Below are 18,663 nucleotides of genomic sequence, written 5' to 3'. Positions count from 1 at the left end.
CTACACACAGGAAGCAGCCTGAGAGAGTTGCTCAGCTGCCTCATGGGCCTTTTCGTATGGAAAAGGAGAGATGTCTCAAGAAGATGCCCAGGAAGACAACAATGGATTTGGGAACTATTCCCAGAAAGCAAAACCAGATCCCACATAAGGCACATTCATTACCAGAGACAGCCTACACACAGGAAGCAGCCTGAGAGAGTTGCTCAGCTGCCTCATGGGCCTTTTCGTATGGAAAAGGAGAGATGTCTCAGCAAGATGCCCAGGAAGACAACAATGGATTTGGGAACTATTCCCAGAAAGCAAAACCAGATCCCACATAAGGCACATTCATTATCCCCAGAGACAGAACTGATGTGTTCCTGGCTGGAGCTGCTACAGACCAGTGACTGCTCCCTGCTTCCTCTTCCTCTTCTTGAACAGAAGTCTGTTGCTGCTATCGTGTCCCTATCTCACCATTGTGTGTTGGGTGTGGACAGAGCAGACATAACTTGCCTTTTTAGTTCACAGGTCTCTGGATCAAGAGAATTTGCACCCCAAGAGTTTCATCAGTGACCAGACCAGATGCAGACCACAACATAATGCACTTTCAGCGTGAAGTCATAATTGGATAACATTTTTGAACGTTTTGTAAGGTGCTGAGAATATTTTGCATTTGGAGAGAATGTAAGAATGTAATGTCCAGAAGGTGGATTGTGGTGGGTTAAATATGACCACAAATTCTTGCTGCTATATAAAGGGGAGGAGTTTATATCCCCCCTCCTTGAAATGGGGCTGGCCTTGGGACTTCCTTTGACAACGGAATGAAGCAGAAGTGATGCTGCGTGACTTCTGAGCTTCGGTCTCAAAAGGCCTTTCAACCTCCTCTCTTATTCTCTCAGAACCTCCTACCACATGAACAAATCCAGCCTGGCCTCCTGGAAGATGAGACACCTAATGGGAAGAGGGAAGACTAGACACCCAGTCATCCCAACCATCCCAGCCATCCCAGCGGAACCCCCAGACAGGAGAGTGAGGTCATCTGGGACCAGCTAAGCCCCAGCCTACTCACCAACCGATACAAATGCATGAGTGAGTCTCTAGGAGTTTATCAAAAGAACCCTAGCTGAGTATAACCAAATTGCCAATCCAAGGAACTGTGATCAAATAAATGTTTACTGTTATAAGCCATGTGGCAATAGATAACTGAAACAGCCCTCCAAAGGTACTCATTCATGACTAACTCCTCAAAAGTTTAAATGACCTGTACATCGTAGGTGGAGATAGAGCTGACCAGAACCCAAGTATCTCAACCAACTAATACAAAGTTCTATATAGGACACCATACTACCTTCTCTTATACTTTCCACAAGTAAAAAGATGGGTATGGTTTAGGGAAACTGTCATGAAAGGCTCATGGAAATTTGAAGGTGGAATCTTTAACTAGAGATAACATTTAATTTACATATAAGTGAATATTCTCCATATATAGTTGGTCTGAGTATGTTTTAACACATATATTAGCCTGTTTCCAACTCCACTTCAAAACAATAAAGATGTTTAGCATATAAGATACATCATTTACCAAAGTTAAGTTGTACAGATTATACTGTCATTCAAACCTCTTGTAATTAGAATTCTATTCCAAAGAAGTGCATAGCTTTTATTTCAGGTAACTTATCAAAAATATTTGTGCATAAGATGGATGAGCAAAAGCAGAAATGGAAATAGAGACTATTCGGATATAGCAATCTTGCATGCTAAATTATTTCTTTTCCCCCTTCACAAATACAGTGACATGTACATACTGGGAAACCAGGGTGCAGAAATGAGGCAGATGTCAATGAATGAATTTACATACAAACACAGCAACTCATGCCCCACCACACAGATGGTTTGCTCTTACCTTCTTCTGACATATGGCAGATATTTCAGCTGTAAGGGGAAGGTACACAAAATATCAACAAAGAAAGAGAGCCCATTTTCAACAAGGGCAGCCATGAAAGGGAGTAAAAACAAGTTTTGTAATACAACCTCTAGACTTACACAAAACAGCTTCTTCCTTGCCTCATGAATTATCATCTACTTATGTTTAATGAGATTAAAAGCACCTGCATGCTGCAAATACTTCCCCTCTTCTTATAAGTACAGTGGGGCCTTGACTTACGAGTTTAATTCATTCCGTGACGGAGCTCATAACTCAAATTACTCGTATGTCAAATCAAAAAGTGAACGAGTGAGACACGTGATGCTGGGCTGATGTTGTGGTGCTCACCGTGACGTTCGCTATGCCAACTAGCGGAGGGGTATCTGAAGCTGGCTCGTAACCCAAATTTTAGCTCGAAACTCAAAGCAAAAAATCGGCCGAGAGACAGCTTGTATCTCGAAAAACTCGTTAGTCGGGACACTCGTAAGTCAAGGCCCCACTGTAACTCAACCTTCTCAGACATGACCTAGAATTCAGATCATGTTAAAGCCAAATAACTTTCATCTCATTTGACAGAAAACAAAATTGAGGGCCGCTATGGTTACATGACTTCTTCAGGGTCACCCGGGCTATCAATTGGGGAGGCAGATCGACCGATATGTCTATGGATCCCTCTTTACTGCTGTTCCATTATACCAGTGATGGCAAACCTATGACATGCGTGTCAGAGGTGACACGCGAACTCATTTTTTTGGTTGATTTTTCTTTGTTAAATGGCATTTAAATAAATAAAATAAATATCAAAAATATAAGTCTTTGTTTTCCTATGGTTGCAAATATCAAAAAATTTCTATGTGACACGGCACCAGAGTTAAGTTAGGGTTTTTCAAAATGCTGACACACTGAGCTCAAAAGGTTCGCCATCACTGCTTATACTATGACACTGAGTTGATGTGATATATTTAGGGCTTTACCTTGGACAGGACTTGCTATACAGAAAAATCTTGCTATTTCAATTACTTAGAGTTGAACTATCCATTTATACCAGTCCTGTCCTAGTGTAAAATCAGCTGCATGCTTATTTGAGAGAAAGCAATTTTCAAACCCATGGATTGACCAGTTGGAGTAAGGCTGCCAAACTACTGTCTGCTTCAGGACTGACTTTAATGAATAGCTGAAAACTCTTTTGAGTGGGCATACAAATTATTTCCGTGAAAATTGATGCTTGAGAGCACTTGAAAATAATTTTTCCAAGAATGTTAGCATTTCCCTTGAAAGAGTAAGTGTTCAAAAAATGGACTGAATTATTATTTACAGTATCGTCTATGTTCCAATTATTAAAAAGATCAAAGGTAAATGTCTCCCAAAATTTGTCTGAAAATTATGAATTAGTGGATGCCAATTGATTGAAATATTCAACTCGGTTTTTAATACTAGTTTTGTGTAACTAATGGCTATTTAACAGTTTGCTACCTTAGAGTTTATCTTAATCTGAGGTCAGTCACATGTCTAGTTAAATAATAAAAAGTTATTGTTGCCCCGCCAGTGTGGCTCAGTGATTGAGGGTCAACCCATGCACCAAGAGGTCGCTGGTTTGATTCCAGGTCAGGACACATGCCTGGGTTGTGGGATCGATCCCCAGCAGGGATTGCTTTTTAAATGAGGCCTCTCCTACTCTTTCATTATCTTCCTCTAAAGCCATTATCGAGTTCCCCCTTTGTGCCTATCTATACTCAGTATGCTCCCAGCTTTTTCCACCTTTCATCTTTCCTTTGCTTTCCAGTACTTTTCCTGGTCACTGTCTCCAATTAGGTGGCCGGATTACCTGCCTCCCCTGGGTGGAAGAGTACTACCTTTATCTATCTGATCTGTCAACTTACCGGGCTTAGCTTTCAGAACTCTAACAAACTACAAGCATTACGATCTCGTCTCCTCATTGAGATGGGTCAGATATACTTTATCCCCATTTTACTGATGGGGAGACTAAGTGTCAGAGTGATTAAATGATTTCCCCTAAAAACACAGTTAGTAATAGTGGCAGGAGAAAGTCCTATTATTCAATGTTCTTCCCACTAATGTTCCTTATTCCCTTTCTGACCTGGCAAACATATCATTGGTAACACTGTTATATATACATAAAACCTCTTCAAACATAATTCAGCAGGGCTTTAATCATACGGAATCCTAATTCCAACAACTCCCCTTAATTTGGGTAGAAATGATATCTCTTCCCTCATTATTAAATGTGTAGGCATATTACCAGCAAGAAATTTATATAATGCTTCATATCAATGAATATTCATAGAATATAATACTTTGGTTACTGTCTAAAGGAGACAAATCGACCATGCCATTAGTCATGATTACTCATGATTCATTCTTTCTGAAGTAAACCATACCTTGCGGCAGAAGAACATCAATCAACCATTCACTGTGGTCCCTATGAAGAAAAACAAAATTCATTTTTTAGCTTCTTAGCGATGTTACCCTTCCACATGAATGTTTATGAGCTTCACGCTATTGCTAAAAGGCTTTTAATCGAAAGGAAGTGTAATTAAGAGCATTATCATAATAAACTTTTTCAATGTCAAATGCATTCCAGCTAAATTCTAAATTATAGGCATTTCATCAGATTCAATTCTTTAAATGATACTTTCCAGATGCTAATTAAGCCAACCAAAATACATCATGATGTGCACAAAGCTGAGTGTGATTCTGTGAGGCTAACAAGCAAAGAGAACCCACATAAATTATCTGTCATGTTTGAAAACCAGTTTTCTTTTTCTCTGTGGCCTTTTCAACAGGGCCGCTGCTTCAGTAAATGGAACTACTTCCTTCTGTCACACAGAGAACTAGTGCAACTCTGCAAAGCTAAAATCTTTCAAATGAAAGTTTGCTACATATTAAATATCCGACAAAGTAACCTTTAAAAACCAGACAGGTTAATGGGAAATGTGGATAATGTAACCAATTTAAGTCCAAGTGATTATTCTTATCTCCTCATTGTTGCCCTATTTCCTTTATACCAGTGGTTCCCAAACTTATTTGGCCTACCGCCCCCTTTCCAGAAAAAATATTACTCAGCGCTCCCTGGAAATTAATTTTTTTAAATTAAATGGCATGTTATACTAAAGTCCTCACAACATTTTTTGCCCACTTCATACCAATCACATTTGTCCCCTTTCATCATGCATGGCTGGGGAAAAAAAGTCAGAAACTTGTGTTTCTCTCTGAAATCAAGTTGGCAATTATAAAGCAACTCTTTGACACTCTGAATGGCTGCAGCAAAATGTCCCACCTTGACTTAGACAAGAAGAAAGCTGGAGAATTCCAGGTGTTTATAAGGGTTTAACACCACTAAAAAGGATTACTGACTTCTCTTTCCTCATAGCTTTAGACCAGTGGTTCCCAAACTTATTTGGCCTACCGCCCCCTTTCCAGAAAAAATATTACTCAGCGCCCCCTGGAAATTAATTTTTTTTAAATTTTAATAGCAATTAAACAGAAAGATATATGTATTAATGTTTCTACCTTTTTCGTAAAATATAGTAAAGAAAGGTGTAAATTAGAAACATTGAAGTTTGAAATTATGAAACTATTTATTGAACTCAGAATAGAAAGGTAATACAAAAAAAGTTAAAACAAATGCACCTGTGGCCATCACTGCCCCCCTGGATTGCTGCAGCGCCCACCAGGGGGCGGTAGCGCCCACTTTGGGAATCACTGCTTTATACCTACCCTGCGATCCTCTGGCTGCATTCTTCACAGAGATACAATGGGGGTGGTTTATCACCCAGAGCTACTGACAGGGAAGGGTCTATACACATCTGAAACACATGAAAAGACAGAATGAACTCTCCTGTCCTGTTTATCACATTCCCGATATCATGAGCACAAATGTTCCCATACTGACAGGTTTTCAAAAGCAAAGTGGAATAAATATGTTTAGTAGAACCCATTCAACCTGTAGCCATTTTTCCTGCACTGGCCCATGAGTCCACACGGTTGATTTAAATGTGGCTACTGTGGTTTTTCATTTCCCCTGTTATTTGCAATTCTAGTAACAAATGGTTCAAGAAATCTAACCTCATTCCCCAAAGATAAAAAAGCATCTTGTTCAATGGCTGCTGAAATTGCCTCCATCTTACTCATACAGTAATTCCTTCTCTAAAGTGGTAAACACAGTGTCTCTCTTTAAGAAAAGAAAAATACAGTAAGATTGAAAATCATAACTGTTACCAAAAAGCTAGCAGAAACCTCATTCATAAAATTTAGCTTTGAATCTAACAATGAATGACTCACTTTCACACACTGGAATCTAAGTTCTACATGAATCATCCAATGTTTCATTTCCAGGTGTGTGGTTTTTTTCTTCACACGGAACCTGTCTTGTTTAACCCTGCTGTGCCCTGTTCAGTTTTGGATTCTTTGTGGCTGAGTTTTCATTAGCCTAAGCACAGAGATGAAAAGCGTTCATTTTACAGTTGATCACTAGGATATTTTTAAATATCTGGATCTTTTAAATCAAGTGAACAAAACATGTAGACTACTAGCTGAATTTTGCACTTTGCATCAGTTTAAGTTTCTATGACTTACCAAAGTCATTTTGAATTCTGTTCTGCTCTTCAAGAAATAATCAATTCATGATATAGCCGATTATGTAGTTAATAAGCCACAAATTCTTCTGGAACATCCTTCTGCCTTTTTTTTTTATTATTGTTTTTACTGATTTGAAGGGGGAAATGCACCAAACTTATAAGCCAAACAGCCTGTCATTTAAAGTTAAAATCCTGAGGTGTTTCAGTGATTGGGGAAACAGTAGTTATTATTCCTAAATTTAAATAATTATACCATCTAAATCTGTAAATTATATATTGCCTGATGCTAAAGACCCAGTATGAAAATTTTCCTTAGGTAAGTTTCATGCTTCCTTTGATGCAATGGATAATTACTTTTTGGCATGTTAAAAATCAGGGACTAGCAAACTTTCTGTAAATGGTCAGAGAATAAATATTTCTGGCTTTGTGTGCCAAGTGTTCTCTGTCACAACTAACTACTCAAGCCCAGCCGGTGTGGCTCAGTGGTTGAGCGTCAGCCTACGAACCAGGAGGTCACGGTTCAATGCCCAGGTTGCAGGCACAATCCCCAGTGTGGGGCTTTCAGGAGGCAGCTGATCAATGATTCTCTCTCATCATTGATGTTTCTAGCTTTCTCTCCCTCACCTTTCCTCTCTGAAATCAATAAAAAAATATACTTTAAAAAAAAACAACTAACTACTCAACCCTACTGTTGTAGCATGAAAGCAGCCACAGATGATATATAGGCAAATAAATAGAACTTTATTTTTTTAAATATATTTTATTGATTTTTTACAGAGAGGAAGTGAGAGGGATAGAAAGTTAGAAACACCGATGAGAGAGAAACATTGATCAGCTGCCTCCTGCACACCTCCTACTGGGGTTATGCCCGCAACCAAAGTACATGCTCTTGACCGGAATTGAACCTGGGACCTTTTATTTATTTATTTATTTATTTATTTATTTTGGAATCTCAGTCTTTTTTTTTCCAAATATATTTTATTGATTTTTTACAGAGAGGAAGGAAGAGGGATAGAGAATCAGAAACATCGGTGAGAGAGAAACATCAATCGCCTCCCTCCTGCACACCCCCTACTGGGGATGTGCCCGCAACCAAGGTACAAGCTCTTGACCGGAATCAAACCTGGGACCTTTCAGTCCGCAGGCCAAAGCTCTACCCACTGAGCCAAACCAGTTAGGGCTAAATAGAACTTTATTTACAAAAACGGGCAGCAGACCAGATTTGGCTGGTTTGCTGACTCCTATCTTAGAGAATTATCTGGGCTCCAAACTATTACATAAAGTGATTTTCAAATAGTAAAATTAGAAGCAAAATGTGATAAAATGAACTATAAATTCCAACATATTTTCATTGTAATTCCTATCCCAACATTTGGCTCTTGCCCCACAAGTATTTTTGTTTTTTGCAATCTATTGCAATAAAAATAAATGTTACTTTTCTATTTGGCAAATCATTACTGCCTCGGGGTATAGCTCACTATTATGGAAATATTAGGCTCTTTGTGAGGATAAATCAATTTTCCCTGAGTCTTTCCCATGCACCCCAGGTAGACCTCTTCTTCACCTTTACTTGCATTTCTAATGAGTCACTGATACCTCCATCAGATAAAGGTTTTTGTTCACGCCACTCAAAAGGAAAAACTCCTAGGATGTTAGAACTCAATAGAGATTAGCTAGAAGATCTCTAATGTGTTCAATGAATTCATTAACACGATCCATCTAATTTGTAACTAATAATGTCAATTCTGTTCTACTCTGAACAGATCTGTTTACACCCATATTAATATGTTCATATCTGACCTTGCATTAAAAATATTGTTCTCTGTTCATAAATATAATATATTCCCAATGTAGAGGTTTGGGAAAATGGATAAAAGGAAAGAAAATTTAACTACTTCAATAACCCTCCATCTCAATGCAATCATAGTAACTGACGTTCTGATGGGCATTACTGATGGTTTTTCACAATGAATATAAATATAAATATACAGATACGCAATTTTTAAACTAAGTTGGCATCACACTACACAATTTTATAATTTCTTTTTCATTTAACATTATTGCATAAGCATCTGGAAGTTGGGTACCCTTGATCTACATGTCCTAAGGCCATATCCCTGTGCATTTGGGTAGTGCTCATATTGTAAAGAAAGAACAATACCATGCAGACCTGTTGTCATGAAAAATCATGTCTTGTCAACTAACAAGAATGCTACCTTTCTGGGAAGTATAAAGTGAAAATATAAAAGACTTTTTTTGTGATGAGCTCTGTGAGTGGAAGCCAGAAATCATCAGGACGTCAGAGAACCCCTGTGAATGCAGTGTGACATAAAACTAGAGGGAAAATAACTGAAAAAATCAGAAAGTATCTCCTTTCTGTTGACATCTGGGCAAACCCAAAGAGGGCATTGTGACAGGCAGAAAGAAGGACGGATATAAAAACTAATTTCAATTATGGGAACCAAGTCAGTCTCATACTGTGAAGAATTAAGCTGAATTCCATGAATAACATATAAACTAACATTTCGTCCAACAACTTGCTGACAATTTGACCACTGGCAATACAATATGAGACCAGGTCTAATAAAACAGTACCTTCACTGCTGGTTTGTTAATTGCGTTGTGGCATTCAATGTGCTGACAGTGGATGGGATTCCAAGCTGTAAAGCAAAGCGTAACTGATGAATACTTCTCATTGAAATTATTTGTGCCCTAGTAAAAAACACAGTAGATACTTCATTAGTTTTCTTTTACCTAAATAGAATCATCACCAGAAGCCTTCCTAAAATGAGTTTTAAATATATGAAAAATGTTTAAAATGAGCAAAGATATCACAACTCCATCATCCATTTTCCTATGGGAGGAGACAATCTAATATAAGGTGGCATATACAATACCAAATAATTACCTCACAATGATATACCATTGGTAAGTGCTCTATGATTTCACTGGATCATCCCAACAACTCTGTGGGATAGATACAGCAGATCAATAACCTCATTAAATATATGGGTAAGTTAAAGGTAAAAAGGTTAAGTAGCTTGCTATGATCACAGGATTCGTAAATGACTAGATGAGAACTAGTCGAGTCTAGCTTGGACTAGAACTTGGTTCTTGACACTCCGCTCTTTTCACTGTAGTATATACTATGCTAAACATCCTAGATTTTTGGCACGAGACAGTGTTTCAAATTGATAGCAATTGAAATGAATGATAAAGCAGCTTCCACCATTCCATTTGCCAACCCACCCCATCAAATTGGGAGACTGGAAAGATGACTTTCTCGCCCAAGCGAAATGCAGGTCTCTCTCACATGCGACCCACAAATTAAATCTCTGCTAGTTTGCTAATACCCAACTCCTTAACACAGTATAACACACAGAGAATGAGGATAAGAACCAAGGAATTATCATCATCCAGATGATCCTGTAGCCCGAAGAACTTAGCTAACATTTAAAAAGTAATAGAATTATAAGTTGAAAGTAGGACATTTTTCTAAATTGTCATATTCTAATCTTATAGGGCCATGTTTGGCCTACTACAGAAGAATTTGCAGGTGAGAGGACATTGTTAGTTATATATCAAATTATAATTCAAAAATATTTACTATTAATGATTCAGCTTAATTTATGCTCCAAACATTTTATAAAATTTTCTATCTAGAAGTATTTTAACTTCAAATATTCTATTTTCAATATTCAATATTCAAAGATTGTTAGACTAAGCATAACATTTTGTGTCTAATTTGGAATTCGAAAATACAATCAACAGAGCCATTGACCTTAAGAAATATACAAAGAAGACAAAAAAAAGTAAGTAAAGACCAAAACCACTACTCTTATAACAGTATTATATTAATTATATTTTTAAAGAGCGAGAAAGAGGAAATGAGTAAGAAATAGATGAAGAAATTATTTGAATATATGCATTCTATAACTATAAGATTTGTTTCCCACATGTGGAAAAGTCAAGATGAATATAGAGAATAGCAAGAAGTTTTCTTGTGTAATTAAAAAAACCTAAAAAAAAGAGTGCCTTTAATCAGTATAGGAGTTCCAAATACATAGGTCATGTAGCCTCATTTCTCCAAACCCAAATTCATAACAGATATCACTAATCCATAAGAGCATTCCATCCTGCTGAGTCCAGAAATGGCCTTAGAATACTTCTCAAAACTGAGCTCTAGGAAGTGACCACTAATCAAAGATGAAACCACCCAAGATAAAACCATCTCTGAATCTGTGTATTATGAGAATATCTGCAGAACACTTTATAAATATCAAGGCGATTTTTCTTGACATTTTTAGAATAGAAGTAATATTCAAAATATGTAACAACTGCTCTGGCACAAAGAAATCAGACTATGCAACAGCCATAGAACTTGATTAAGGCTATAAAGACTACTGTTCTGCCAGAGATTAATGCTTTATATGTGGATGGTGGGGATATGCAGGAGATCCTATTCTTATAAATTTTTATTCCATTTTTACAGAATGAAACTGAATTAAGAGCAGGTAGTAGTTCACCAATTTTACACTATATTTAAGCTTACTAGAATAGTGATTCTTAGCTTTGGTTGTGTTTCAAAAACCATCTGTCAAGGTTTAAAAAATATGATGCCTAGACCCCATATTAGATCTACTGAATCAAAATCTCTGAAGATAGAGCACAGGTAGTTGTAATTGGGGAAAATATTACAACTGATTGTAATATATACTTTACCAAAATATAATAGGCAAATATAATAAAGATAGATCTCCCTTCATTTGAAAATAAAAACAAAAATATATCATAAAGACATGGCAGACAAGAGGTCTGCTTCCTACTATGACAGAGTAACTGGTATTGGACATGCCCTCCTACCATAAACAACTAAAAAAATGGAAAATTTATATGAAACAACTATGTTAAGAAATTGGACTACATGTAGTACAGGACAATGATCCTTGAGAAAAGAGAAACAATGAAATGACTCCTACAACCACCCCGGCTTTCTTTCTGGAAGCAATTTCCAGACCTTGGCCCTGGAAGAGGAAATATAAGCACAATAGGTTGGTTTTATTGAGTTGTGGTGAACAAAAACTGGCATTTAGAGGGGCAAGGTGACTTAAATTTGCTGGATAGAGTACCAAAGAAGAAGGGGCTGAGCAAAGTAAAAGCTCCAGAAATCTGAGTATGAGTCCTTTTGGGGGTTTGGCTTTATACTAAACATGTGTAAGATAAAACTTAATTTGGCTTCATAGAGAACAATTATGAGGGATTGATAACCTAACTAGAGGTCTGGTGCACGAAATTTGTACACAGGGAGGGGGGGTTGTCCCTTAGCCCAGCCTGTACCCTCTCCAATCTGGGACCCCTCGAGGGATGTCCGACTGTCTGTTTATGCCCAATCCCACCAGGCAGTCGGACATCCCTCTCATAATCCAGGACTGCTGGCTCCCAACCACTCACCTGCCTGCCGGCCTGATTGCCCCTAACCGCTTCTGCCTGCCAGCCTGATCACCCCCCAACCACTTCCCTGCCAGCCTGATCAATGCCTAACTGCTCCCCTGCCGGCCCGATTGCCCCCAGCTGCCCTCCCCTGTTGGCCTGGTCACCCCTAACTGTCCTCCCCTGCCATCCTGGTCACCCCCAACTGCCCTCCCCTGCAGGCCCGGTCACCCCTAACTTCCTTCCTGCTGGCCCAGTCACCCCTAACTGCCCTCCCCTGCAGGCCTGGTCGCCTCTAACTGTCCTCCCCTGCCAGCCCGGTCACCCCTAACTGCCCTCCCCTGCAATCCTGGTTTCCCCCAACTGCCCTCCCCTGCAGGCCTGGTCACCCCCAACTGCCCTCCTCTGCCAGCACGGTCACCCTTAACTGCCCTCCCCTGCAGGCCTGATTGCCCCCAAATGCCCTCCCTTGCAGGCCTGGTCCCTCCCAACTGCCCTCCCCTGCTGGCCATCTTGTGGCGGCCATCTTGTGTCCACATGGGGGCGGTCATCTTGTGTGTTTGGAGTGATGGTCAATTTGCATATTACCTCTTTATTATATAGGATAATTCCTACATCACATTCAGGGTTGGGAGATATTCAAGTGCCAACCAGTCAGAGCGGAGGGAACTCAGTAAAAACTTGGAATATTCAATGGAGACTCTAAAAAGTCATGTCATAGTAGGAGAGCTGAACTAACATTAGTGAAAAAGCCTCCCCAGGCTCCCTCTAACAAAGCATAAGAACAAGCCTTGGAAGGGTTAAGCTAATCCACCAGTAACTTGACTGTCAAAAGAAACTTTAACACACTATAATGGAAGACAACAAAATCCAGACACTTCATAATGTAGTATTCTTGAAGTCCAGCATCCAGTCAAAAATTACTTACTATTTGAAAAGGACAGAAAATGTAATCCATAATTGGGAGAAAAACTGGGCATTAGAAACAAACCCAGAAATTACAGAAATGCGGTAGTTTTAGCAAACAAGGACTTTAAGACAGCTATTGTAAACATATTTAAAGAAAAATATGAAAACAATGAGGCTAGATATTAAAGATATAAAAAAAGAACCAAATGAAATTTCTAAAAATTAAAAAATATAATACCAGAAATGAAAAAATCACTAAATGGGAGTAATGGCAGCTTAGACAATGTAGAAGAAAAGATCTGTGAATTAGGAGACATAACAACAAAAACAACCCAAACTGAAATACTAGAAGAAAAATAAAGAGAGCTTCAGTGAGCTGTGGGAAAATATCAGGCAGAGTAACCAAGTGTGTTTAAAAGCCAAAACGGTGCAATGGGGGCAGGGAGTGGCAATTATTTGAAGAAAAAATGGCCAAAATTTTGCAAGTTTGATGAAAACTATAAACCCACAGATCCAAGAAGCTCAATGAATCTTAGGTAAAATAAAAGCAAAGAAAATCACACCAAAACTCATTAAAATCAAACTGATAAAAACCAATGATAAAGAGAAAATCTTAAAAGCAGCCAGGAAAAAAAGACACATTACTTACAGGGGAACAAAGATAAGAATGATCGCTGATTTCTCGTCAGAAACAATGCAAGCCAGAAGACAATGGAACGACATCTTTAATAGGCTGAAAGAAAAAAACTGTCAACCTAGAATTTTATACCCAGTGAAAATATCCTTCAAAATTGAGTATGAAATAAAGACTATTTGAAGACAAATACTAGAGAATTTATTGCCAGCTGAGCTCCACTACAAGAAATGTTAAAGGAAGGTCTTGAGGCTGAAGGAAACCTAGGACTTACACAAAGGCAAAAAGAGTTCTAGAACTTGGTAAATATAATGAATAAAAGACTTTCTAATCATATTAACGTATTTTTAAAAGATGATTTATTGTTTAAAACAAAAATAATAGCCATGTATTGTAAGACCAATAATATATAGAGAAAGAAGTAAAATATTTAATAACAAGAACAAAAAGGATGAGAGGGGGAAAATGAAAATGTACAGGGTTCTAACATTACATGTGAGGTAGCATAATATTATTTTAAGGGAGACTGTGAAATTAAAGGTATATATTATAAACATTAAAGCAATTTTTAAAAGGATGTATACTTAGTAATTCAATACAGAGATAAAATGAAATACTAAAAATAACCCAAAAGAAGGCAAGATATTAAAAAGAAAAGAAACATAGAATAGATGGGACAAGTAGAAAACAAGTACAAATGCCAGGCTTAAGCCCAACTGTATCTGTAGTTATATTAAATGTAAATGTCCTAAACAATAATTATATTACATGTAAATGGTCTAAAAAGCAGAGGTTGTCAAATAGATTTTAAATTTTTCAAAAAGCATGACTCAAATATTTGCTGCCTGTGAGAAACACTTGAAATATAAAGATAGATATATTAAGAGTAAATAGATAGAAAAATTTGTACCATTATATATGATTAGCATAGCATTAGCAAATGCTCATCATAAGAAAACTGGAGTGTCTTTATAAATATCAGACAAGTAGACTCCAGGACAAAGAATATTACCAGTAATAAAGAGGAATATATAATGATGATAAGGTCAATTCATCAAGATGACATAATAATCATAAATATCTGTACATCTAATGATAGAGTTTTAAATTATATGAAGTGAAACTGACACAAATAAGTCCATAATTCATGTTATAAATTTCACCAATCTTCTCTTAGTAATTCATAAAATAAGCAGACTGAAAATCAGTAAAAATAGAAAGCTTAAACAACATTCTCAACAAGTTAACCTAATTAATAATGATAGAATTCTCTACTCAACCACTGTAGAATATACATTATTTTCAGGGGCACATGCAAAGTTTACTAACAAAAACAATATTCTGGCCCATAAAATAAGCCTTAAAAATGTATATGTAGCAATACATAGAGTATCATTCCTGACCACAATGAAATTAAACTGGAAATAACAAAAACATATCTGGAAAGTCACTAAATGTTTATATTTTTGAAAAAACACACATCTCAATAATCCATAAATCAAAGAAGAAATCACAAGGAATATTAGAAAATATTCTGTACTAAAATACAATAAAATCACAGCATATCAAATTTGTGGGATGCAAGTAAAGCAATGTTTAAGGGGAAATTATAGCTTTAAATTATTTTATTAGAAAATACAAAAGATTCAAAATAAATTATTTATGTTTCTACCATAACAAAATAGAAAAAATTAAACTCTGTGTTATCAGGAAAAAAAGAAAATAAAGATAAAGGCATAAATCAATGAAATTGAAAATGGAAAACCAATAGAGAAAATCATAAAACCAAACATTGGTACTTTGGCAAGTTCAATAAAATTAATAATTCCTCTATCAAGCCTAATAAATGAAAATATAGAGAAGAAACAAATTACCAATATCAGAAATGAAAATTAGGACATCACTGCAGATCCTACAGATATGCTAATAAATTTGATAAGTTAGATGAAAATGATCACATTCCTCAAAAATCACAGATTACAAAATTATAAACTGTGGCTCAATAAGAAAGAAAATTTAAATGCCCCATAACTATTAAATTGAATTCAACAATGTAAAATCTTCCCACAAAGAAAACCTCAGATCCAGATGGATTTACCAATAAATTCTATTAACTATTTAAGAGAATAAATACAAATCATACACAAACTCTTTCCAAAAATAGAAGAGGAGGAAACACTTCCAAACTCATTTTATGAGGTCAGGATTACTCTGTAAACAAAACCAGATGAAAGCATCACAGTAAAAGAAAACTAGATCAATACCCCTCATAAATATAGAATCAACAACACAACAAAAAATTAGCAAATTAAGTTTGGCAATATAATACAGCTGAAAATGTAGAATTTATCTCAGGAACGTAAAGTTGGTTTAACAATGCAAATCAAATCAATGTAATTTACCATATTAACAGAATGGAAATCATATGATCATCTCAAAATATATTTGAACAAAATAGGGGGAAATGCATTTGACCAAAACTTATATTCATTCATGACAAAAACTCTCAGCAAACTAAGATTAGACAGGGACTTCCTCAATCTGGTTTTAGATAAAAGCATCTGTGAAAACCTACAACTACCATTATATTTAATGGTGAAAGCCTTAATGCTTCCTCCCCACAGAATAAGGGGATGTGGGGGAAGATATTCAATCTCAGCACTTCTATTCAACACTGAACTGGAGACATGAGCCAGTGTAATGAGAAAAAGAAAGAGAGGAAGGAAAGGGGAAAAGGAGGGAAGGGAGAGAGAGAGGGAGAAAGGGAAGGTAGCAAACAGGCATATAAATTAGAAAGAAAGAAGAAATGTTTTAATTATTTTTATTTTCAAGAGAACAAAATCTTATATACAGGAAACTTTAAGAAACTTACAAATAAGCTACAAAACTAACAAATAAGTTTAGCAAGGTTTCAGGGTAAAAAAATCAATATACAAAAATCAATTAAATTTCTTTATACTGTCAATGAACAATTGGAAAATAAATTTTAAAATAATCACATTTACATCATAAAAAATAGCAAATACCTAGGAATTAATTTTAAAAAATAAATGCAAGAATTCTATACTGAAAACTACAGAGGGAAATTTTTAAAGACCTAAATAATGCATCATGTTCATGGATTAGAGAACTAATATTTTGCAGTGTCAATTCTTTCCAAATGGAATTATAGGTTTAATATAACCCAGATCAAAATTCCAGAAGGATTATTTTTGCAGAAATGAAAGCTGATACTAAAATATATATGTAAATGCAAAAGACCCAAAATAGCCAAGATGATCTAAGAAGAACAAAATTAGAGACTCGCACTATCTGATTTTAAGAGTATAAAGCCAAAGTATTTAAGACAGTTTGCATTGGTATACAGATCAATAAAACAGAATAGAGTCCAGAAATATACCCACACATATATGACCAAAGGTACAATACAATTCAAAGGAGAAAGTATAATCTTTTCAACAAAGGGTGTTACAACAATCTATAAGGAAACAAATAAACCATACTCACCATGAACAAGAATTAAATTTAAGCAGATCATAGACCTACATGTATAAGCTAAACTAGAAAGCTTCTAGAAGAAAACATTGGAAACTATCTTCACAACCTTGGATAAGACAAAGATTTCTTAGGCATGAAAGGCACTAACCATAAACCAAAAATTACATTTTTGTTTACAAACAACTCATGCTCCTCAAAAGGCAGTGTTAGTAAAAGTAAAAAAGCAATCCCTGACTGGAAGAAAATATTTGCTATATATATATATATAGCTGACAAATGACTCAGACCACAGTACATTAAAAAATGCATAACAATAATAAAAAAGACAAACAACCCAATTAATGACTATGCAAAAATATTCATCAAATACTTCATAAAATATCTGAATGACCAATCCTATCTAATAAAAGAGTAATATGCAAATTGACCATCACTCCAACACACAAGATTGCCGCCCCCATGTGGACACAAGACGGCCGCCACAAGATGGCCAGCAGGGGAGGGCAGTTGTGGGCAATCAGGCCTGCAGGGAAGGGCAGTTGGGAGGGACCAGGCCTCAAAGGGAGGGCAGTTGGGGGCGATCGGGCCTGCAGGGGAGGGCAGTTGGGGGTGACCAGGCAGACAGGGGAGGGCAGGCGGCAATCGTCGGGCCGGCAGGGGAGCAGTTAGGCGTCGATCAGGCTGGCAGGGGAGTGGTTGGGGGGTGATCAGGCTGGCAGGGGAGTGGTTAGGGGCAATCAGGCCGGCAGGCAGGCGAGCGGTTGGGAACCAGCAGTCCTGGATTGTGAGAGGGATGTCCAGATTGGAGAAGGTGCAGGCTGGGCTGAGGGACACCACCACGCCCCCTCCACCACCACCACCCCGTGCATGAATTTCATGCACCAGGCCTCTAGTAAGCATATAAAAAGGTATTCAACATCAGTCATCAAAGAAATACAAATTAAAACCACAATGAGATACACACCCATGAGAATGGTTAAAAATCAAAATACTGACAGCTGTGAGTATTAGTAAGGGTGTATAGCAATTGAAACTCTCATATAATGTTGAATGAAATGTAAAATGACATACACACTTTACAGAGATGTTTAAAATTCTTTTATAAATTATATGACCCAGCAATTCCTCTCCTAGGTACATATCCAAGAGAAATGAATGCATATGCCTATAAGACTTATGTAAGATGTTCACAGTAGTTTCATGTAAATTGGCCAAAAACTTGAAACAGCTAAATGTACATCAATAGCAAGGTTGAAAAACAAACTGTGGTATATACATACCATAGAATACTTAGCAATAAAAAAAAAACCTACTAATATCATCAACAATACAGATTAATCTCAGTAACATTATGCTAAATGAATGAAGTAAGACACAAAACAATAAATCCGTGAATCATATGAATATAAAGCCCCCCTTACCTGCAGGGGATATATTCTAAGACCCCCAGAAGATGCCTGAAACCTCAAATAGTACCAAACCCTACATATACTATTTTTTTCTATACATACATATTTATGATAAAGGTTAATTTATGAATTAGGCAAAGCAAAAAATTCACAATCCTATATAATAAAAGGCTAATATGCAAATCGACTGAACAGCGGAATGAGCGGAATGGTCGCTATGATGTGCACTGACCACCAGGGGCCAGACGTTCAATGCAGGAGCTGCCCCCTGGTATTCAGTGC

At 36.9% G+C, this 18,663-nt stretch overlaps 1 protein-coding gene across 14 annotated transcripts in view; it reads right to left on the bottom strand.

Moving 5' to 3' along the window:
- Positions 1 to 18,663, bottom strand: part of UNC79 (unc-79 homolog (C. elegans)) — a 238,074-nt gene that overhangs the window by 125,556 nt on the left and 93,855 nt on the right. For all 14 annotated transcript variants that reach the window (XM_014549096.1, XM_014549088.1, XM_014549086.1 and 11 more), the window contains 4 exons: positions 9,097 to 9,161; positions 5,642 to 5,730; positions 4,303 to 4,343; positions 1,883 to 1,911 (listed from right to left, as the gene is read on the bottom strand). In XM_014549096.1, coding sequence (XP_014404582.1) covers positions 1,883 to 1,911; positions 4,303 to 4,343; positions 5,642 to 5,730; positions 9,097 to 9,161 — 224 coding nt within the window. The remainder of the gene's footprint in view (positions 1 to 1,882; positions 1,912 to 4,302; positions 4,344 to 5,641; positions 5,731 to 9,096; positions 9,162 to 18,663) is intronic.

The sequence above is a fragment of the Myotis brandtii genome, unplaced genomic scaffold (genome assembly GCF_000412655.1).
Source record: "Myotis brandtii unplaced genomic scaffold, ASM41265v1 scaffold535, whole genome shotgun sequence".
Taxonomy (NCBI): domain Eukaryota; kingdom Metazoa; phylum Chordata; class Mammalia; order Chiroptera; family Vespertilionidae; genus Myotis; species Myotis brandtii.
The sequence above is the reverse complement of the archived record's forward strand: the minus strand, read 5'-3'. Positions and strand labels throughout refer to the sequence as shown.